General features: G+C 37.5%; 1 protein-coding gene across 1 annotated transcript; it reads right to left on the minus strand.

Moving 5' to 3' along the window:
• Positions 1-337: 337 nt before the first annotated feature.
• On the minus strand, positions 338-24,195 carry LOC100366958 (uncharacterized). The gene is made up of 12 exons (XM_006814262.3): positions 23,955-24,195; positions 16,625-16,911; positions 13,547-13,662; positions 13,135-13,247; positions 11,533-11,584; positions 9,737-9,799; positions 8,899-9,014; positions 7,739-7,805; positions 7,131-7,250; positions 6,330-6,421; positions 5,041-5,770; positions 338-2,333 (listed from the first exon to the last, which is right to left on the minus strand). Exons 2-12 carry the CDS (start codon positions 16,839-16,841, stop codon positions 2,235-2,237), a joined length of 1,785 nt encoding a protein of 594 aa, XP_006814325.1. The 5' UTR covers positions 16,842-16,911; positions 23,955-24,195; the 3' UTR covers positions 338-2,234.
• Positions 24,196-24,989: the final 794 nt, after the last annotated feature.

Raw genomic sequence — 24,989 nt, forward strand, 5'->3', positions numbered from 1 at the left:
TTTCGTGAGTCCAGTATAACCAAGGTTGATCAAACTACGACGACCTAGATGCTTTTATTTAAATGTAATTTCTAAACAGAATTGCATACCATACAATAAATTCTCTTTTTCACATTCACCAGTAAAACTGTAAAAATATGAACTTTTCTACATTTTGTATGCAACGCATAGAAAAATGGCGCAAGTACAAATAATTAGAAATTTCAAACCAAGACACACGCACGAACATTAGGAAACCAACATCTGAAATTGTTGGGGTCATTCTTCTCATGTGGTAGCGTCAATTTACAAAAAATGATGCTTGAATAATATATATGCAAATACCAGTAAGAACGAGTTTGTCAATAAAAACATATATTTTTTAATGAAAAACATGTTTAATAACCATGCTGTAATAACACTTATCAGTTATGCTATACAAACGGACAAATCGTGTTGCCAATGTTACTGCGAACAACCACAACCCTCAACTATGCTAAGATTTCATGACCACGTGTTCCAAACGTCATTCGGCCATCTTTACTAAATGTCGAGTGTCGCTTGCACATCCAATAAAGCAAGTTGAAAACACAATAATTCCAGTGACAGAACTGTCATCCTTCGTGGTAGCCTGGCTGTAGGCGTTAGTGGCGCCCTTGCCGGCCGAACGGCATCAGACTCCACAAACGCCTGACAGAATAGTGTATATCTCGTCGGCAAGATCAAAAATGCAAATCCTCAAAGTTCACACCTTCTTGCAATGAATTTCAATGAATAATCATTTTGGTGGTCATGAATGGTTACTCTTTGATAGGTGTCATTATCCGACGTTTCTGCAATTTGATTGGTAGTGACAAAAAATCGTCGGGGGAAGTGAAATTACATCTTCTGTCAGGCGTGTGTTTGGTTTGGAGCACCGCGGAGGGCGCAACTCACGCGACGTTGTCAGGCTACAGTAGCAAATTTGAATACAGTCTATTGCACGGTTGTGTGAATTTGCATGCGTCTGAAGACAAAGATACCAACGTGATGCTATCTGTACATGTAAATGACACGTGGCCATGAAACCATGTAATGTAAATAGATAACATACGCCATTAAATTATTTAAACTACAAACCACCCCTGGTAATCACGTGATCGTGCCAACGGCGGAAACTATTGGTCGATCGCGTGTTTACACTGTTACGCATCAGAGTTTTGTTGGAAGTATTTAGATATTGTAGAAGAAGTATACAGCCAGGCAGCATCGTTGATGGTCGAATAAAGCTGAACTATCCGCAATGAACTAATGTGCGCTTCTTTGGGTCAAGCCAATATCTGCCAAGGTAGTTGTAGTTCCTACACTCAGCGTTCCTTTCGTAGTAATACACACTTCTTCGTTGACTTGTAGTCTTGCACGCGAAGTGGTTAGGGTTAATATCCGTTAGCAACAGTTCTTCGAAAGATTTTCTCTGTTTATATATGATGTAACAATGCAAGCCATGTTTGCGACAACAATTGTTTATGAATATAACGATGGATAATTCAATATCTCATCATGTTGAATCAGTACAAAAGTGAAATTCGATAACACTCCTACAACGTTCTTTTATAAAAGAAATGTACGACATCACAATATCGATTTCTGATTACTGCATATACCATAATGTGTGCTATATGGCATGATAATTGTAATGATCCATGAATCTTAATAAATCATTTCAGAAAGTAAAAAAAAATTGTATTTACATTCACGATGACTCATTTGAAACTGTTAGAAACAAGAATTGCAGTCGGGGGGTATGTCAAAATAGAGTGCCAAACGTTTTTGAAAAGAAACAAGAGCATCTGGCAAAATACCTTTCCTGGGAACGTAATGTTCTATAGCCCCCTGATGTTCGTAATACGTAGATGCGTGAAAGCAATTCCGTTCACATCAATAGTTTTATCTGGTCGAGTAGACGTTTGTTTTTCATATTGCAAATTTCTGGAAAAAAAAACACATGTATTTTGCTGACCGACGACTACAGATGTGATGCAGTTGGATTGCCTATCCCACGCACTGAATTACGTCACAGGTGCGTTTCGCCACCAAAGGGCGTGAATTATAGGGACAGTGCTATGCGAGTATGTATGTGAACACTTCTAAGCCGTAAATGAATGACCAAGTAGTACTTGTACAACATAAGAAATAAATGTGTGGTAATCAAAGAGGGGGTCGAACAGTCTTGATTTCAACAGATAACTAGGAGTCTTTCGTCATCAGCGAAGATGCTAAATGTCTATGATACCACCGGGGAATACAGCGAATATCACTAGGTACAGCAAGACAACAAGGCCGACTAGGGTGGCAAATGTGGCGTTCCTCCATCGCTGTAAGAGATAGACAAAGTATTAAAATGTATTAGTTGATACATAATATAAAGAAATATATTCGTATTATGAATTATAATGTAAAAAGAACAATCAATTCTGATTAATGAAACGTTTGTTTGATTGTTTCAATACAATTTGTCCTATGTAGAAGGTCTCTTTAAGAATTAACTTATACAGAATGATATGGCGGGCACTACCCAAAGGGCAGGCAGGATATGCTCATTTGGTTCAAAACACCCGATATTACTTAGGTCTTAACTTACATATATAAGGTACATATATCATGTTTTGTACATTTAAAGTTCGTACGTTAATTGTAATGAATGCTCCGTGACTGATATTCTCTTGTGTAGCAAATTAATTTCTGTCTATATAGGCCTATGTATGTCTGTAAATGTAATTTGGTATTTCAGTGCTTTTTGTTTTGCAGGATAGACTGGCCTTCACATTGTACGTCGTTTTGGATGTTAAGGAGTCAATCTGTATTTAGGGGCCCAAGCCCGAAGGGCGAGGCCCCTATTCTTATTGTCCGGTTTTTTCTTCTTCTTCATCATCTTCTTTCTTCCGTAACTTTTTTCGTCAAGCCGTTTGAGAAAACCGCTGAACAGAATGGTCTGATAATGCTCTATACTGATAGTCCATAATGTGAACTGGTGCAACACGCTTTCAGAATTTCGATTGGACAATTAGTTTGGCAGCCATATTGGATTGAAATAAAACCGGAAGTGGCTGTTTGACCACTTTCTGAGGGTCTAGGCGTCTAGATTTTTTTATGGTATATAGTACAACTCATGTGTAATAAATATCAGCAATAAAAACTTTAGCGGTCATGTGACTTTTCCCGCCATTTTGTTTTTCCTAAAAACGGCAAAAAACACTTGAAAATCTTCTTCTTCAGAACCACCAAGCAGAATGCTCTTATATGTAGTATTTAGCTTCTATATATGAATGCAATTTATGTTTGAAAAAATGTTTACGATTGGTCACGTGGTTTGGCCACAATTTTGGATTTCTTCTAAACAGGAAGTAGTTTTTTACTCTGGCAACACTTGAGGGAATATTTTCAATTTTGCTTCATGGCATCTGTGTATCAAGCCCTTTCAGAAACCTAAAAAAAATTTCAGATCAGTCACATGGTTTGGCCGCCATTTTGGATTTTAAGCAAAATTGACCAAAAGTTTGGGTATTTGTTTCTCAGAGACGATTCAACCAATCTACTAGATGTTTTTATATTTACCATGCCTGGCCTTAGCTGCATACGAGAAAAATAATATTATTTTAGTCAGTCACGTGGTTTGGCCGCCATCTTGGATTTTGTGAAAATAGAAATTATGCAACTACATGTTTTGTATTAGTCTGATTTCTTTCAAATTTTGTATGTGCATTTGTGTCATCAGATGCATCATTTTGCCCCAATAGCACACTGTTAGGCCACGTGGCTGGGCACCCATGGGGTGGGGGGGCTTCTAACCTCATTAATATGCATAACTGTTATAACTCAAGCACTGTTGTAGTTAGGATGATGAATCCTGTGTTATTATGACAACGTTAAACAAGAGATACGATTAAAATAACAAATGACCATATATGGTCATGTGAGCTCATTAATATGCATAACTGTCATATCTCAAACACTGTTGCAGTTAGGAAGTGGAATCCTGTGTTATTATGACAACATTGAACAAAAGATTTGATTAAAATAACAGATGACCATATATAGTCACGTGAGCTCATTAATATGCGTAATCGTTATATCTCAAACACTGTTGCAGTTAGGAAGATGAATCCTGTGTCATTATGACAACAGTTAACAAGAGATTTGATTAAAATAACAGATAACCATATATGGTCATGTGAACTCATTAATATGCATAGCAGTCATATCTAAAACACTGTCGCAGTTAGGAAGATGAATCCTGTGTTATTATGACAACAGTGAACAAGAGATTTGATTAAAATAACAGATGACCATATATGGTCATGTGAACTCATTAATATGCAAAGCAGTCATATCTAAAACACAGTCGCAGAGCAGGACATGTAACTCGTGTCATTATGAAGACATTGAATGAAAGATGTAACTGACATTAGAAATGGCTATATATGATTATGTAATCTCATTATTGTGCATAAGAACATGGCTCATTATATATCCTGAAAACCATATTTCGATAACCAAACCAGGTAAATACATGGTACCAACTTCATTTCGACCTCATGTTACTGATAATACAATCTACCTGCAGCTGATTGCCTAACATGTGACCTCATTAATTATGAAACAGAATCTTATCAGCTTGGGCCCCGGTGACGCCGCTTGCGGCTTTAATTTTACTTATATTTACTAATCAGTTTTTATTTATTCCCGGTATCCCTTTTGGTAGTTGCGTTAGTGCACAGTTTTGCATACACTAAGTACGACAAAGAAGCCAGAATTACGCTAAATTCGACCAGCTTTTAAGACCAGGTCTAGACCCTTAGTAGGGGCTAATAAACTGTGTGTAAGCGGTTAGCCAGGGCCAAAAATATATACCGACCAGGTTACTGTACAGAAATATAAAAGTCAAAAAGGCTGGAAATTTGTCTAACACGACTAATATTTATTACCAAGCAGTACAAATGAGAGAATGACCCAGCCATCCGTCGTCAATTTTCTACTTATGACAAGAATATTGTGAATGTGTGGATATCTTTGAAACATTACCTTGTTTCTTCTGAACTCTTCAAGGAATGCTCTTATTCTCTCCGAGTATGGAATATATGAAAAATGAGAATGGCACACTTCACACTGCGTATTCCGGGAAAAGTGAATCCACTTCTTCAGACATCGTGAATGAACATATGCGGCGGATCCAGAACAATGACATGGGCGAACCATGCGGTTACCAGCAGTCTGATCGCCTTCATAACAGAACCTACACACGTCATGTCCACTACTACGTACAGAATAAGTCTTGGAAGTTACACCCGATATGTCACTAGAGTTGGCCGACCATCGGCCACTTTTATGTCGGCTACCTCCATCTGTAATGTCGAAGAAAGAGGTGTAGTGTTCTCCGTTTTGTGCAGGTGTAGCATCTGCAATCGTTACTGCAGTTGCCCCTTCCATTGACTGATTATCAGCGGAGCCTAGTAGAAGGGAATCGTTTTGAGAGTTATCAATTATATCCGATGGACAAACTCTATTAGCATAGTTACTGTTATGGGACATAGAGACGTCCTCAATGACATCATCAGAAGGAACCACTCTGAACTCTGCCACACAAACATTATCTTCTGTCATTTTCAGTTCAACATTACTTTCCTTGTTATCAAATGGATAAGCAGTACGAATAGTTTGGTTACTGACATGTATTCCTCTGCTAGTCTGGCAACACGTTTGCTCTGAATCTGTGTCATATCTGCCATACGGAAGGCCCCTGGCTCGCTTCAATCTAAATATAAAAAACATTAATTGCAATCAAATACTTTTCACACGTCTATGAATGAGCTTCTTCTGGCGCAAAAACATGCGGGTACATTTCACTGTGCGAGAAGTCCTTTCTTGTATTTGTTTATCTACGTATGTAATAGAGTGTTGACTCTTCTTTCCGAAATATCACAAATGCCCGGGGACAATAGCAAAAATTATTGTCTCAGTGGTAATCAAAACCGCTGCAATGAATGCCCATGGAGATCAGTAAATCTCATCTTGAAGGTTGTTATAAAATGTAATACCCAATTAATATGCTTCATTGCATTCGATCTCTTGTTAGAACATCTGTATAGCTATTTGATATTGTTCATATCCATATTTGAAGATACATTTGTTTCTATACTGAAATCCAGACACAATTACGTCATACGTTGCTGGTTGCCTGGAGGTATTGAAGAATAACACTTGCAATAGGGAGGTGTATACGAATAATTGAAATGCGTTCATGATTACATACATACACTACATACTACATTAACTGATGGCTGCAAGTAAATACATGCAAGTGTTTCTCTCACCTAAGGGTCATCTTCATTCTGAATAACTGCATGTTTGATGCATTGTACCTGATATGCCCATCAGGGATGCGTGTAGCAATGCTTTCAACGGCCTGTGAATAGTAGCATATTGGTTTCAACACATACATATAACACTCCGATCCAGAAAGTAGATTGTCATATGTATTGGCTCTAGACTACAATGTTATATCGCATTATACCATATACGACTGTGTCTGCAATGATTGTTTCAAACTCATCCGTATACAAAAGGCACAAAGATAAAATTGTCCAAATGCAAATTCGGGCATGTGACTCTGCAGAAGTAGAATATTGAATCCATAGAGGTTAGAAGAAGAAGAAGACACTATCTGGCGGGTGATGCTCATCGTGCAACAACAAGGAATCTACGCAAAAGCTTATAGGCTAATTGCTGAAACCTCTTTCGCATCATCTTGTGGCTCGTCATTTCGTTATAGACGTCACAATTAAGAGCATATTAAAGGGCAATAGTCCTCGTGCCACGCATGCACGAGATATACGGGTCTCATATAAACAAAGATGGCGTCTTTGACTGTTGCGCAGATCAATGAGTACAAACTGAGACGTTACCAAGCTTTATTTATGCATTTTTTAGGTGATTGGAAGCGTCAAAAGAGTCAACGGCGGTAATTAGTGAAAGTCGGGCTCAGGACAAATCTCATACTTGTGATTTCCATTAGAGGAGCGCATTGGATTGTGGGAAAATCAATGTTTATCAACACAAATGTCGCACATGCGCAGCACGACGACCACCGCCCTTTAAGATGACATCGTACTTACCACGATAATAGTATTGATTGCATCAGGTTTGTCTTCTCCTATTACAATATCTTCTGATTCAGATAATAATAACTGTAACTCGCTGTCTGACAGAACATCTAGCATTTCGCACGTTTTATCCTGAAAATAAAGAGACATTTGAGAGATTTTCAGTAAAGATGTAGGGTAGACTATATTTCAGTCCAAATTAAAATAGCATGCCCTGCCTATTATCGAAACGGCGCGTTCCACGTCCGGGACGTAGCTAGTAAAGGTAGTATTTTGTAAAAAAAATAAATAAATAACCCTTTTCATTGATTTTCAAATAAATAGTTACCCCCCACCCTTTTTTTTGATAAACAGTCTAAACATTTGTATTATAGAGTAACACCAGGAAGATATGATATTCTTCGGGTTTGCAGGCATGTGTGTGAATTTCGAAACAAGAAGCACATGTTGATTATCGCACGTTTACAAATCCAGGCCATTCTGATCTGAAACTTTACCTAATAGATTCGCAATTTCCTAATATGGTAGGAAGAAAATATCCCGTAAAAAACATCGCAAAATTACTTGAAAAACACTTGAAATAGCATGTCAAAATAAATATCATCTAGAAATGTGCCTACCAGAACTGGAACAAAGTACGCAACTACCGTGTCTTCTGTTAGAAACTCGTAACACTGTCCAAACGGCCTATGACACAAACCATGCAAATGTGTAGTTAATTTATGAGTTGGGTTCAGACCATAGTAGGGTCGATTACTGATGGAATTCTTCATTGTGTACAAACAAAATCTCTACATTACGTTAACACCCGTACACCATACGACATAAAGTTCTTGGCAAGGAAGCGCTTCTGTGATCTGAATGAAGTTAATGGAAGTTAAAGCGTCGATGTCGATGTCCGAGTCTTTCATAATGTCTTTGAGATATTTACTATGATTTATTCTAAACAAAGGAAATACCACACAGCCAAAGTTGTAGCTTTCAACGCCAATGCTTACAACTACTTACGTCACAGCAGCGCTTCGTCGCTAGAGGGACCTTTTGTAGCAAATGTGTACAGTGTTGGAAATCACAAATACGAGTTATTAGACATGAAGTAAACATTCAGCCATGTTGTACCTACTGTAAACATTTGCGAAATAACAAATCCAAGTTCCAAGCAAGAAAGCGCAAGTATCTATAACTTCTGTTTGGCTTTAATTATATCATGTTTTGTCTAATTATTTTGCTCTTTCTTTTACTCCGTTGTTTGATATCTTGAAAACATATTTAAACCGTTATTACACTTCTTGCGAAGTGAATTGACAAAATATACTCTAGACTATCAAAACAGTGACTTCTACTAGAGCAGATCACAATGTTGTTCGATACTCCGCTGACATTCTACACCAGCAACACCAGCAATAGAAACGTACATGTACCGATATCTTTGTTGAAAGCCTGGGTGTTGGGTCGCATGCCTGTATAGGATAGGACATGCGCCTCGTGTGTCAGATTTTAACGTGGCCAAGGCATTTGCAAGGAACACCTCCATCTTACCCAAACGAAAATATCCTGATTTGGAACACAATTCAGTTCATTTTAGGTTTGAGTTCACATTGGTTACAAATACAGTAATAACGAAATTGGTCGTTATATTTATTAATCAGTAAAAAAAGGAAAAATGTTCAGGTGCTGGACGTACTTGTCTAAGTGTTACACTAGTGCCTCTCGACATACCCGGCCAATCCACGCCAACAGGCGTGACACTTCCCTCATTCAAGTCAGCCCTTGGGCGTACCTTAAAAGAGCTGCGGTAACGGGTATCGTCGGGGGTGGGTCTCGCTGAAAACGTTCTTTTATTGACTGAAATCCTCCAAGATTACCAAATAAATTAATTATATCCACTAGAAATCCCTATCAAGAAAACAAACAAGATTTAATTGTATTTATATTATTAATCAGGAGTGATTGTTTGTTTTTTCAGAAAATTTTGAATGTAAGCTAGTGACAAGAACCACAATGTGAAAGACCATGTATGATGTTCCATTGTTAATAATTAACACATTCCAGTGTTAGTAATAATATGCGGTTATTACGAGGATACCTCGAAGTATGCACGAAGACAGTACAGCGGAATTATGCGCGTCGTTCGATGCGACGGTGTACTGTATGAGTGCGTACTTTAGGGCATCCTCGTAATAACCTTGTTTTTATACATTTTTTTCCTTCCAGGGATACAGCATGGGAATGCCGAAATCCAAAATGTTTAGAACAGTATCAGCGAACTTCTTTGTGTGGAGTCCGGTCAAACTCTGGTGGCAGCCATGTTTTTTTTTATTACAGGACGCTTAAGCGCGTAATCAATCCATATTTGGAATTCGCATTTCCTAAATGGTAGGATGGAAATACCCCGTAAAATACCGCAAAATTATGGCACGCTGTAACTTATGGTGTTACGGTGACAGATGTATAATAATGATCGTTTTGACCCTATGCAAAGTCACTGTACTGCATATGAACAACGCAGCGTTATGTCACAGGAGGACCAATCGCACAGGAACTTTCTAAAAGTCAATACGAGATGGGGTTTAGAGTGTGCGATTTCAGTTACTTGCCATTGTGTAATAAACACTGACCTTAGGTTTTGAACTTTCATCCGATATAGCATAAACAACTGGTTCGCTAGCAGACCTCTGACACTGTAACAAATCATGACCATATTCGGATTAGTGTCATTTAATGAAAATCCCTTACTTAATACAAAACGCTATTCAGAGCAAATATAGTGCGTATTGTGCACACAGATGTCTAAAAATTTACTATTCGATCAACCTCAAAATAAAATAAAACGGATATTCACTAAAGATGTGATAGAATACAAATAATGTCATTAAAAAATAAAATCACAAAACTATTTTTGTCTTTTTTTATATATAAGATCAAATTCGAATGTAGGTGTTATGTTCTAAAGTTATCCTCAGTTCTTAATCTTCCTATATTTACCCTAAATATACGCAAACCCCAAAATACAAACAGCTGTTCCACTTGCAAACGTTGGTTAACTGAGCATTCCTGATAAAAACCTGTATTAATATGTGATGTCATTATTTTAAGATTGACAGCAGACAGAACATATACTGCTTTCAAACGATTTCAACCTTCATAACGGCGTACATTCTAAATCAAAATAAGCTTTAGCCTATTTATATCCTAAATCATATATTTATGAGTATTCACATGTGAAAATTGAGTTAAATTGTATTATGTACCATGAAATACAGAGCAAAAACTAAAATTTCGCAAAGATTGTTGGGTAACATCTTGGAAAGACTGAGCTCTGGTTTGTTTGACAACAAGATACATGCATGACGCTTTAAGACGAAACAAACTAAAGGTCTAAAACTTTGCCAACAATTCATGGATTTTTCCATTCATTCAATATATACACGCCACAGATTATTGTATTATCTGTATTGTTGTATAGTTTAATATTTTATAACACCGACCTAAAATTTTACGACTTCGTGGACTAAGGCCGACTTTTAACCAAATTGTCACCTTAGATTTACAAACACCACGTGTCTAATAAATAATGGACAAAACACTAGAGACAACCTATTCTCAACAGCATGTCAAAGTAATATATTGTCAGAAGTATTCTCCCTTCAAATATATTCATTTTGCTGTGTGTTTGGCCATTTAGGAGTTCGATGAAAGGAAATTGTGCCGAAACCTTAGAATTTCCTAGCATGCCTTGCAGATTATATATTTTACAGCGTACTCTGTGGTGAAAAAATAACTTCTAAATATTTTTACTACGATATGCACGCGAATATATCCGCTAGCTGATACATATACAGATGTGTGTGTAGGTTATACAAATAAAGTATTACGGGCGTACCAGTATTGTCGTAATAATCGATAAACTTATTATATAAAAATAGGTTGTTTAAATAATAGATCCGAGCCAATGTAGGTATTATATACATTATAAGTGGGAAGGGAATCGCCATAAGTGCTGAACAAAGATGATAGTGGATGAAATATCAGAAAATGTTGCCTGTATATTTAAAAAAAATATGAAGTGATAACATAAGAGTTATGAAATGGAATGTAGTGCTATGGAATGGAAAGAAGTAGAATGATTTTTTTTTTGAAAAAAAGAGAGTAGCGTGTTTGAAATCTAAACCAAATTGGATTTGATATCAACGTCAAATGAGGAGAACGTGAGATTACTGTTTGGTTTTATTTGGAAGATAACGATCCCGTGGCGATTCAATGCTTATTTGGTACATTTCAATTTTTTTCCTATAATTAGATAATATCCAATGAACATGGGCGTGGCATATGTATGTAGTATATGATAAGACTGTATATGATGACGTCATGCTATTGTATGTTATATGTCGTTCTATATATAGAGATGGCTCACCGTTGCTGTTGTCAATGACTTGGCTTCCGCTGATTCATTGTAAGCGTAAAACCTGTTATAGGCAATAAAAGGTAAATTAGTATGTAGGGGATTTTATATTTTATATTCAAATTAGAGAAACGTGTCGCGTTCAACTAACTAGTTTGTTACATCCCTCTCTACAATACCCGGGCACGAAACGAGTTGTTAATACATGATAATCACCAATATCCGTCCGTGCTCTTCGCTGTCACATGACGGATGTGACAAAGTGGTTAATACGCCACTGTAATATCTTCCACCTTTGTACATCATGGAATAATCCGATTTGCGTACACAAGTTAATATCATATCGTATTGTTAGAATGGGATAATAATTCAATGATTTATATTAGCTTTTATTTTCCACAGAGATGAGTACAGGATTATGTTGTATCCCTGCTACAAGGCAAACGACGGCGATGTCATACTATCGTGTACACGCTATACTACGCATGCGTTAGTTCTGTTTGGGGATGAAAACAATTGTTACCAACACAGTGGTACAAAGAGTGTGTCGATTAAACCGCCTGTTAACAATGCTAAAGCGCGGTGAACACGAAAATGTACACTGGATATAAATGCAAATTATTGGAAATGTAGTTATTAGCTGGCGGCCAAATTAGATTGTAGATTTGAAAACCACGATTGATAATTCCCCCATATCTCCTTAGCAGGGAGTGACGTCACGCGGGAAAAGAACTACGGTGATGGAGAGTCTCAGCACGTTTTTCGCAAAGCTATCCATTACAGTGCTCGATGGTCTTCTAATGCAATCTGCACGACTGTATGTTTAGTTTAGACAATCTAAGATATGACATGTTTATGACGTTACCGCCGCGAAGGTTATGACGTGCATGGCAGAAATCAATACCTAATAACTCGTGAGTGGCACTGCGTAATCATATCAATATGCTATGAAAAGGATTTGCTTCTCGGTAAAATGATAACGACTTGATGACTAGATAAAAGAAGCAAATTACTGATAATATTTTACACCACATCCATACCACTTTGGTATCTTACGAAAATGTACATACCATATGTAACATGGAGTGCAGCTATTGTATATTATATATTAAAAGCGAGGAGCCTAATGACTTTTTAGGAAACAACTCAATTGGTGTGCATTTCAAACCGATCTCAATGGAAAATGATTCACAGCGAATATATATATTGTGTAATTTAGTTCATATTCGATATTCGAACAGAAAATCTCGCGTGAGATTCAGTGACATCCAAAGATGCTGAAAGCTCACTTTCGTAGCTACGAAACTGCTCATGGATGGTTCGCTAGTGGCAAGGCGGATATCTTGTGAATTCGTAGCTGTTGTATTTAATACAGAACACATAATTATTGCTCAACATGTCAAATGCTTAAAGCGGGGTAGTCGTCACCTGCGCATGCGTCAGATGGCCATAGCGTGTCATTGTTTACAATCCAGCGTCTACCCATGGTTCTTTGCGTTTTTTGCGTGTGTTATTATCGTCGCTTGGGACTCAATTCCCATGCGTGCGCAGGTGACGACCCTCCCGCTTTAAAACAAAATTTACCGACAACACAACTTTCATATTACTACTAACCTCGAGCATGGGTCGAATATAATTGCCAGCAGATTTAGTAGAGGCATGTAATCATCATTTAGTTTTATAATTATAAGATCAATCAACTGCTCTGTTCTGGTAATAATGGTTTCCTGGGATAAAAAGAAGAATACTTATTCGATGAGCGATGTGCGCAATTACAACACAGTGTAATGCGACATACACTGTACTACACAACATTGCACTGCACCGCGTCAGACGGGCCGCATCGCCCTCTGTGCAACGAGCCACGCCTTGTCGTGTCGCCCTTCTCTGCAATGAGCCAAGCCTTGTCGTGTCGCCCTTCTCTGCAACGAGCCACGCCTCGTGGTGTCGCCCTTCTCTGCAACGCAACGAGCTACGCCGCACAGCACCGCCCTGCACAATACACACGGCATACTACACTACTTACATCTTTTAAGACGCCATCTTGATTGATTATAGCATAAGTGTCGTGGATATGCCTGAAGAGTTTCAGTAACGTCTTCTCTGTAAATACTTTAATTAGTTCGCTGTGTTCGTCCATGCCTAACAATAAAATAATAAGAAGCATCAATAATAACATTGTAATAATTTTTCCCCTATTAATCTTTCCACTCCTAGAGAACATGTGTACCACGTGGCAACAAAGCATGATCAAGAACCTTTATTTCGTAGCTTCAACGTGATATGCTGCAGACATATTCAGACACTCAGCGCGCTCTTGAAGACACGCATGATTTTTTTAAATATAAAGATGGATAGTTCTGGAAATAGCAGTAGACACACACATATGTAATCAGGTAGAACATCTACATTCTAAAACACCTGCCATTAGTAAGTACATAAAATGAGTAGTTGTGAATGATTATTAATCGTGTTATGCGTGACATGTCGTCGGCCTGCCAATTAAATCCGTCACGTGTTTATAGCAAATGCTAGGTCATAGCGAAGGCGATATTTCCAGTACAGTAAAGCACAAACAACTGACAAATCTGACACACGAGTAACAAGTCACCAACATATGTAGGAAGGGACGTTAGTATTGACATGTTGGGCGAAGTTTATGAGAACAAAACAAAATTTGTACGGAGGTGTGCATTGCATGTCATTGTTATTGATAAATAAACCAGAGCCCTTTCCATATATGATTTCATACGGGATAATGATTTGAATATATCATATGTGTGAATATAGTTTGTTGAACCCTGCATCAGAACTATCTAGGTCAGCTATTGTAGTATATAAATATATTAATATGATTTCACGCAGACTAATACAAATTATTTTATGTGTACAATACGTCCTCACGACCCACTAAACTCGATGAATCATTCAGACTGGTGCCAGTCACCTCATGTGTTATATGCACTAATGAACGTGTGAACAAACATGTGACACACTGGAGTCGTGAGTCAGTGGTTAAGCACGGAGCTTAAAGAGATTCATGGGTTCACTCATATTCCAAACACTTCGACGCGCGCTCCTTAACATCACTGCACATGACAAGTTTGCATACGAGTCATTTGCATATTCGGATATGTTCGAAATTTAAGTCCATGCCGGTTAACACAAGGCGCCCGGTTACTTTAATCACTGAATAAAAGATTAGGTTAATTGAAATAAATATATGCATGATTAATGTTAACAAATAGTTGTCAAGACATTATATTATACAATAAATTACTAACTTTATAACTGGCGATTTGCGTTGTGTATGGCTGTTAGGCGCGGATAATTCGAATCAGTTTAAGACAAGAATACTATAAAATATTAAACAATATAGAGAACTAGATAAACGAGGATGTTACGTTTTTTTTTTCAAGTGAAAACATTGTTTAATGTAAGTTTCTATACCAGCTAGATACGTAAATAGAACTTTTACACCATTACGTAAACAACGTAATTCAGGATCATACAATTTTGAGTTTTTACTGAAGTCAAATATTAATAAATAATTCGGTTGCCGCTTAAAATTGTGTGATGCGTTTTTGGATAAAAAAAAAACTGCTGAAAAGTCAGTGTACGTAGTGAGATCATTTCAGTAAATGCAAAAGGAAACATATGTACATTTGAGTGAGTTTCATTTATGTATGTTACTTTGCCGCTGTATTTCCACCAATATCCCTAAGGTTAAACTCACGTTACTCGTGGCAAAAAATAAATAAAAACTGTGAAAAGTTATACCAAAACGTAATAAAGTATGGTTGGGGTATTTTATATAACACGTGGCGACTGGCATTACTCGGCAATGCCTCCCTCCCACCTGTCAGAATCATGCGAAATTAGCTCAGGTGACCAGACGCCTCTAGTATATTGACGCCTTCATGGCCAGTCAACAGGTGTATTACCATTCTATTATAAGAAGCAATTTTACATTCAATCTTCTATATTTTATCCGTATTTCAATTAGTAGTTTTAGGTGTCTGGGATAACAACATAGGTATCGTATTTACAGTGTGAGAATACATATTTAAACTATGCACTTTTTTTAAATAATCGCATAATTTCAAATTGATCGCAGAGATACACTTGTAATTAGACCACCTAATGTATGAGAACGTGTGATACGGTGTAGCGATCAGTGTCATTCATGTTGTTTGACATAACAAAGTTGTTATTCTTCGCTCTGATAATCGATTGCGGACTTTCGGAAACGATGGATCGATTGAACTTCAACAAGATTAGAAGATTATGCAAATTTTTAATATAATCTTGCTATTGACCCATTTCGTAGTTGTTGCTGTGATAAGAATTTCAAATTCACATAAATTGTTACCAATTTGAGATTTGTTGCCAATTCTTTTATTCGCATGAGCCAGGCAACTTCCAAAAAAATAGAACAGTGGATCATAGAGCATCGTAAATCTGTGTTATTCCTCGGCTCTTCTCGCTATCCATTATACATAGAACCTCAGACTAGTATTACTAGTCTGAGATAGAACTAATGATGCATTTCCGGATACGGAAGTATTCCAACGAACCAGGCAACCGATCACAAGACATAAATTAACCATGCATAATGTAATGAATCGACTATTAATTTTCGCAGCTGTTTTATTAAATCACAAACAGAGATATTATATATTGGCGACTCAACAATTTTATAGTTGGACCAGGCTTGTCTGTTTTTCTCTCTTTTTTCAAGTATCACCGACACACGGGCTATTAGATTTTGGAACATATACATTAGAGTCATTTGCAAACTGTATGATTAATAATTACGAATCATACGAGGATATTCATGTATACGTATTAATACTGTGAACAATTGGGGAACGGAAGCTAGCAAGCAATAATATCCTACTGAAAGAACGACCTAATTGGGGTACGCTATCATATGATCGGTGAAACGTCTCAAGGCGCATGACTGTTATCGAGAGCGTATCCGTATACTAATGATAGACTCCAACGGGCATTACTAAAAATCAAATAGCGAAAACCTGCACAGAGACTATTTCCAAATATCCCAGCTAGAAAAAAGAATTGTGCGTGCCCTTATATGACTCACCTTTTTTGCACAGTGCCGTAGTAGTGATAAGAAGTAGGTCCAGGTCATTGCCCGTCGTGAACACGTTGTAAAGGTCGGTCCCACGGCTTACTAAAGCCCGATTGATATTGTTCAGTAAATCTTCCGGGAGTGGAGCGTTGTGTCCGTCTCGTTCCTCGTCCGCGTTTCGGGACTGCATGGTGGTGTCTTCTCGTCGTATACTGGTTGGTAGATCCATATGTGCCGTGCGTCGCACCGAGCAATATTGGTCTCATGAGATAAGGTAAATGTGATGCAGAGAGCACCTCCTAATGACAACAGGAAAAAATACAACTTATAATATATATATGTCCTCCAGCTGAACAATACACCATAGCGGCAAGTCGATTGGTATATTAACTCGCATTAATATGTGGCTGGTATTACCACATGTACAATAGCTAAATGTGCAACCATATTAAACATGGTAATGCACACGTACGGTACTTTTGCATCACACGCAAGCATTCACATTTTTATGTAACTATCCAATCACTAGAAACTCATTATCAATTCATTATCAATTCATTATCAACGTTTGATGGCAATAGGGTAAGATCAACCCTACACCACGCTATTTTGTCCCAACTGTAATATAACAATTTTTAGTTGTTCATCGTTATAACGAATTAATTATCGCAATTATTGTTCTTCACTACTTAGATTATGATGACAATTAACAAGTCCAGTCGTTTGCTTGCCTGAAGTTATCGATAACATCATTAAATGAATTCGCCAAGGAGAGAAAATAGGGAGATGTGATTCAGCCCACGTGTAGATTTTTAACAGACGCAGCAAAACTAATTTCGAGAGCGACTTCTATTTTATTAAGACGAATTTTCGATCTCGAGCTTATTTCAATTCTAATGCATCCATCTAACTGAAGAAATTCGAAACGTATTCAAATATTGCATGACTGAGTTCGTTACTTGTGCTGCGTGAAATGCATTGTGGGAGTAAATTATCATTAAATATAATGTATAAATATTCTCACATTGGAAACACGCGAACTGATTTTAAAATTTTGAAAGAATACAAGGATATATACATTTCTCAACCAAATTCACTAAGCAGCATGTCTTGATATTTTCACAGATACGCGTTCATTTTGCCATATTGCATTGCATTTGCTCCTATGGTGTTGATGAACTCGAAGCCTTGCACTTATGCCTTGGAACAAACTAACACAGACTGATAACCTCTTCTTGATGGGGCATACAACGATTAACTATCTACCAATTATCGACCGTGCTTGTGTTAACACATTGTTCTCCTGAATGGCGGACGTGCGGGGTGATATTTTACTTATCCTTTGTGTAACACGGCGTATAAATAACTACCAGAACGCGACGGTAATGTGGAATTATGGTAAACGTCGGTGTTCCTTATATTCCGTATAGAACTGCGCAAAGATAGGGGCAATAATCAAGGATTTCAGGTTACACTAACCTATTCAACTGCTGTGTGGGTGTCGGTGTCACGTGGTAATAGATGGGTATGTCGTGAAATCCAACATTTTATTTAACCTCGTTCGCAGCCAGTCATGCAATAATCACTAGAATAGTCCTAAAACGGCAAGCCAATAAAGTACGGATTATCGAAAAAAATCCCGAAATCAGATACATCAACATGGAGTGCGATTTGCGTAGTGAAATTTGGTAGCCATCGTTCCATTGAACACCCCGAGCCGCGGCTTAATCTGTGTTTTTGTGTCACAGCCCAGGCATCACTTACATACTTACGAGCTTGTGTCCTGCATAACCTATTATGACGTAATCAGTATCACCAACAGACTGGCAAACTGTGATCTGTTAAAGACACATTCACATCATCATCGCATTCACCGCGATGACACGTGCACGTTTTCCAATAAATCGAGCCTTCCACGACGAAACGCTCCTGTGACGTAGGATCGGAGTGCGTAATGTTCCTTTAAACTGTATCTCGTTGCGCAGTCGTTGGTCATTTGTAACAAATTGCTAAAAACCCATATAAATGAATAGGGATATCATGATTAAACTTACATTCGAAACCCCGAATTGTATTTGCGGCTACAAACTGATATCTTTCATATTGATTAATTCCCATTTACATTTTCACAATTTAAAAAAAAAGTACATTAGGAATGTCACAGAACACAGAATCGCTTTCCCGAAGATTCCATTTATTTTCTGAATCGTAAAATTCGTGCATATATGTCTCTTGCAAAATTAAATCGATTCACAGAGTTTCGGGAACTCGGAGTTCAAAGTAGCTCCAAAGACATCGTCAATAACACATTTGTTATCTCCGTTTTGACATATCGATTTTATAACCCGCACATTTATTGTTGTTGTCATTATCAGCTGCAGTGTTCGCGAACCAACAAAACTGTTCTCAGTACAGCATGCTCCGTTGAGAAAAACGGAAGTTGTGTATACCATTGAATCCTATTCATCGTTACCTATTCATAACTAGCACAGGAAAATAATTTTCTTTTCTTTTTATAAATATAAAGTGCAGCGTTATGAGTACGAAAATTCAAATTCCAAAATGACGACTACAAACGAGAAAGATTAACACCGGACTGTTTAGAATTCAATCAGACACACTGCGAAAATCTCTGAAGCCCCCTGAGCGATAACGTGACTTGCAATTTAAATACTGACAATTCCGTTCATAATGACGTCACGTGTAGGTGATCACTGTCAGTTTCTACCTACTAGTATGTGTACCCAGCAATTAGGTGAAGGCTGATCGAGGCTGGCGACAAAACACAAATAGATAAAACAGAATTATAAAATTAATATCATTATAGGGACATTCCCTATTTTTGCCATGCACCAAGGGTATAGTTGTTACCATTTTAACCCAATATTTAGCAGAGGACCTTTTGGTATGATGTTGTGAAATATAATATTCTCACATGATAATACAAATTGCTTTCTATGAACTACGTGTCATAAGTTGAACCAATTATCTATAGTGACCATCAGACCATTTAAATACAATTACTACAGACATATATCAGCATGTAGTCCTTAATTTCACGAAACAAAATTGATTTTATCACGTGCTGTTTATTTTGTATTTCTCATTTTTGATCTTAAGTTCCTTGTTTTTCGAGGAGAGTGTTTTTTTAAGGAGGGCGATGCATTTTGTTGTGTGAGAAGCATCATCTGTTATGGTATGCTATATATTATGTATCATGTTATGGTGTGGCGAACTTTGGTTTGATTTGCTTTGATTTTGCCTTGCCTTGTTTTGCTGTGCTTTGATTTCATTTGATTTTCTTTCCTGCTCTCCTGTGTGTCTGTCATGCTTTATGCTATGCTATGCTATGCTATGCTATGCTATGCTATGCTATGCTATGCTATGCTATGCTATGCTATGCTATGCTATGCTATGCTATGCTATGCTATAATATGCTATGATATGATATAATATGCTATGATATGCTATGCTATGATATGCTATGATATGCTATGAACTGCTATGCTATGCTATGCTATGCTATGCTATGCTATGCTATGCTATGCTATGCTATGCTATGCTATGCTATGCTATGCTATGCTATGCTATGCTATGCTCTGATATGATATAATATGCTATGCTATGCTATGCTATGCTATGCTATGCTATGCTATGCTATGCTATGCTATGCTATGCTATGCTATGCTATGCTATGCTATGAACTGCTAGGCTATGCTGTGATATGATATGCTATGATCTACTTTGCTATGCTATGCTATGCTATAAACTGCTATGCTATGATTTACTATACTATGCTATGCTATGGTCTGGTCTACTATGCTATGCTAGAATAAGTAATGACTGATGTATAATTTCAATGAGAGATAATAGAATGTAACCCCAATGTCATACACTAATTAAATATTACGAAGTACATCTCAGTTGATAAATGATTCAAGCGAAATAGGAATCACTGTGACAGTGCATTGGAGTATGTTATTTAAATTACCCAATCACTTTTCTAATCTCACTAATCTTAAATTGACTACACTAGTTCCAATCTGATATACTATTATAACTCTAACTGAAGACAATATTTATCTAGCCAAGAATCCAATACGCATTATGGGCACCTTTGTAATAAATGCGCAGCGATACCAAAATAAATCTCTCTCCGTTATTGACGGTGAATTTGAAACTGATCATGAAACAAGCCTGGCGGCAGTATGCATGCGTACATGGTAATTGAATATACTTGCATTGCTAATTACTGTAAAGACAAAATATATAATGTGTTTACCATGGGCCACCGAACCAAAATTGTGGACGTACTGAATTATTTCGTTATATATACATTGTACATATATTTTCTTCGAACAATGAATTCATGTTATTATTCATTTGTAGTTATCTATTTAACATCAAATTTCATTAAATTAAATTAAATTAAATTACAAATAAAGAAATTTACACAATCTGTAATTTTAATTAGCGCTCTACCTTCAATTGCGGTTAGGGTTTTAATATTAATGTTATCAGGAAATCAATGTAGTCCTAAAAACAATTGGACTGTGGATGATCTTTGTTCAAGTGGGAGGATATTAAAAGATGTGTCGAGTTGAATATTTCCAAAAAACTCTATTTCAGTATTCGGTATTGCCTCCGCTCCAATTACGAAGAGTTGGTGACAGTGTGATCATGAATAACTAGGTTAAATGGCACGTGACGAATCGTTAAATGTTTAGTCTGATGAGGACAGCATAATTTTTTACAAAAAACATGTTAATTAATCTGCACACTGGTCTACACACAGTGACAGTGACACCATAATGTACTTGTGATCTGCAAACACCGTGATATTTGTGATGTGTGTGTACTGTGACGTATGTGACGTGTTATCTACGACTGTGCACTGATCTGTACACACCGTGACGTATGTGATGTGCAAACGTCGCGCCAGTTACGTACACCTGTCCACGTGCTGCAGCGTAACATTGGCGCGGAGTGCGCATCTCGCCCAAACTTGTTCTCGATTACTTGTAACTTTGGACTCGGGTAAATTAACTCTCAAGGACAATATTTACAGTCTTGAGTAACTTTAATTTCCATACAATTTTTTGACAGTATCCGTGGATGGGGGGTGGGTCTAGGTCAACTTTACACGCAACATTATACCCGATTTCATTGCCAGGAATATATTTGCCACATTTTTGTTATTTAGGTTTTAAGAAAAAAAAATATATAAATCTAACGTTGAGCATTTTTGAGCACAAATGAATAATGTTGTGATAGTACATCCAGATATAACAAGTAGGATATGATTTTTGTAAAGCTACTGTGAATAAATAGGATTCAAAACGATAAAGAAAAATTTAGTTTCAAGCACTCATAATCGCCTTGTTTTTATTGTATCCAATGCCTGCCTTAAATTCCAATGTGAAACCACCTATCACACGTCTTTGACTAGAGTGATAAATAGTGTGTATTTCCACAACCTTCCTTCACGGTAACAAATCATTAGCTACGTTCACGTTATGTGATTACAGCACGTGTCGGATTTGTGTAATCCTTCGTGTTTGCAGGGGTTACAGAAGTTGCGTTCACATTAGTCAGAAACCATATCGGGGTTCACTTGGGAAAAACTCGGCTCGCGTCGAAATCGCGCCCTCATTCATCGATGTGTTTTTGACCGATACATGGCAGACGATACAAATAGATATCTGATGCTATTTGCAAGCTGTTGTGGTATTTATCATCATGCACATGAACGGCAATAAATGATTAAAAAACGGTCATTTTTAACGACGATGGAGTATTGCAAGAAGAAACCGGTTGCAGCTACATATAAATATGCGCCGGCGACAACGTTCTGCATTAATTTCATTCATTACTTCAGCATCCGACAATATCTAGCTGCACTTGCCTCCATCGTCATGTCATATGATTCAGTATATGGTCTCTTAAATTCACTGCTGAGGGTGTGATTTCGGCGTACGCCGAGTTTTGGTGCCGACTCATCTACCGTTGTGTTCGGCACGTACAGAGTCGGTCTAGCCTGAAATGTAGGCGTGAGTGGCGCCCTCGCCGGCCGTACCGCATCAGACCCTACTGTGTGTTGGGTTTGGAGCACCGCGGAGGGCGCAGCTCACGCGACCTTGCCAGGCCAAGAGTCGGTCCAGACCGTTTACACATACCGGTTCAGACTCTCAGTACGTGCAGAAATCTGTAACGCGAACACCACTATAATTTACATGTTGGCACTAATTTCAATTTTAATGCTGTTCCTTCTTTAGTTTGACCGCTCATGAGTTACCTTAATTCACCAAGGAAGCTTGAGCATGTGATAGATAGATGACGTGAGAATTCCCGTTGCGTGCAAGCAGCGGTTATTGCGTAATCAAGTGACTAAATAAATACACTAACTGTTCAAGTATAGTTACGTAATTCAACAGCGTCTACAAGCATGAGTACATACCATTGATGTAAATATATATTATTTGTTGGATTTTGAGGAGTAGAATTCCCAGATTCTGTTGGGATTGTTTGTGTAGATAACGAATAATTTGTTTTCAAACAACGGCCTCATGACTCTTATATTTCACCCAATTTTGTGTATCTAAAATGACCGCCATTTCGAGACAAAATTGAATGCTAGCATGGATCATGGAGGATGAAAATAAGCATGGTGTTTTTTTATTATCTTGTTCCGAACCTACATACATCAAGTATTAGAAAACCAGTTGTAACTATTTACCGAAATGTTTAGCATCAATCTTCTTGCATCAAGGAAAAATGTACAATGTCCTAGACACCAAAACGTTGACATCTAGGACGTTGTACAATGTGAATGAACTGATTGATCAACACGCACAGTCTACTGTCCTCCACTGTTGCACTCGGTAGACAGTGTGTTGTTAGTTTATCAATAATTCAACGTTTCAAAATAAATACACTGTCTCGCACAGATAGTCATCCGCATTGCGACGCGGCGTCGTATCACTGACAGATAATACTAATTAAAACGCCGACAGTCATAATCCAACAAATATAGACAGATATATAAATATATATATATATTTATTGCTGAGTTGGGTTTGCATCGGTGTGTGTGCGTTAGAAATAAAGTGCATCGTGTATGGAGTATTATAATCTGCTTATCATCGCATTCCATGACGGCTCTACCTACTATGCATAGTTCATTGTTTAGGGTAAATACTAAGCGAATGCGCACAATCGCGGTCGTTATTGTTAGTGGTATACAATATCTATATATAGTCGACCTGTTTACATTTCGGGCAAATAATAATAACAATGACGGCGATCGGCGGTTATTATTATTAACTCAAGCAAGAGCACTTACCCTTCTTCACCGACTCATTTATCGCATAGCTCGACAACTACACGACAACTAGAAGCGACGACTGTGGACATCCGAGCATGAACTGAAATGCCGAAATCATTCGGTCACACACGGTTGTCCAACGTCTGTAACGAAGGGAATATGGCGGATCGGAAAGCAGAAGCGCTGTTAATTTCTGCACAAGGGGCCTTTGGGTGTTTCCTGTATGTAAACAGCACTATGCGGTTTTATGATAACGACACTCGATGTCAATGCGCATGCGTTCGCCAGTGACCCTATTCTGAACTGTGCGTGTAATTCATATTCAAAGTAGGCAATTCAAACGTAAACTTTTGTTTACAAACAGTTCAACATACAACAATGCGATATAAACAAACAGACATCGGCCGTTCCCTTCAAATGCTTTGTCACTCACGAATGGCGAACACAAATAAAACGGTTGTACATATATAAAAAAAAAACAGTAATGACCAATGACTTTCAGTTATTGAAATCTTATCTCTCGTGTAGATCTGGATTTAAGTTCGGCACAAGTATATCGTATTAGCATAGACCTTAGTGTATGTAAAGAATGATCTGACATAAAATTAAATTTGCTAATATAAACCGCAGTTTGCTCTACTATGGATAATATCGTGTTGCCATCAATTCGCTTTGGGAGTAGTGTTTCGTTTTTACAAAGCAAAGCAGACATAAACAATTTAAAAAGCATACAAAAACAGTTTGGTAAATCTTTCTCCCACGGTTAACAGAAAAGTGTCATGTCATGCAGTGTTAGTCTGATATAAATGTTCTGCTTGATAAAACTCGTGTGAAATTCCTTGATAGATTATACAGGATCGTAGCCAGCACTTTTGAATAAGGGGGTTCGAAAACAAAAATAATATATTTGACGTGAAACGTGTGAATTTTATAATATTAAAAAAAGTGTCTTTGAGCTCTGTTACATGCATTTTTATGTTCTCGGTTTTAAATTCAATTGGTTTACTTTGTGTTACGTTGGTAAGTTATTTCACATAACATCATTGAACTATT

This window comes from Saccoglossus kowalevskii, chromosome 12 (assembly GCF_978046115.1).
Source record: "Saccoglossus kowalevskii chromosome 12, keSacKowa6.1, whole genome shotgun sequence".
Classification (NCBI taxonomy): Eukaryota; Metazoa; Hemichordata; class Enteropneusta; family Harrimaniidae; genus Saccoglossus; species Saccoglossus kowalevskii.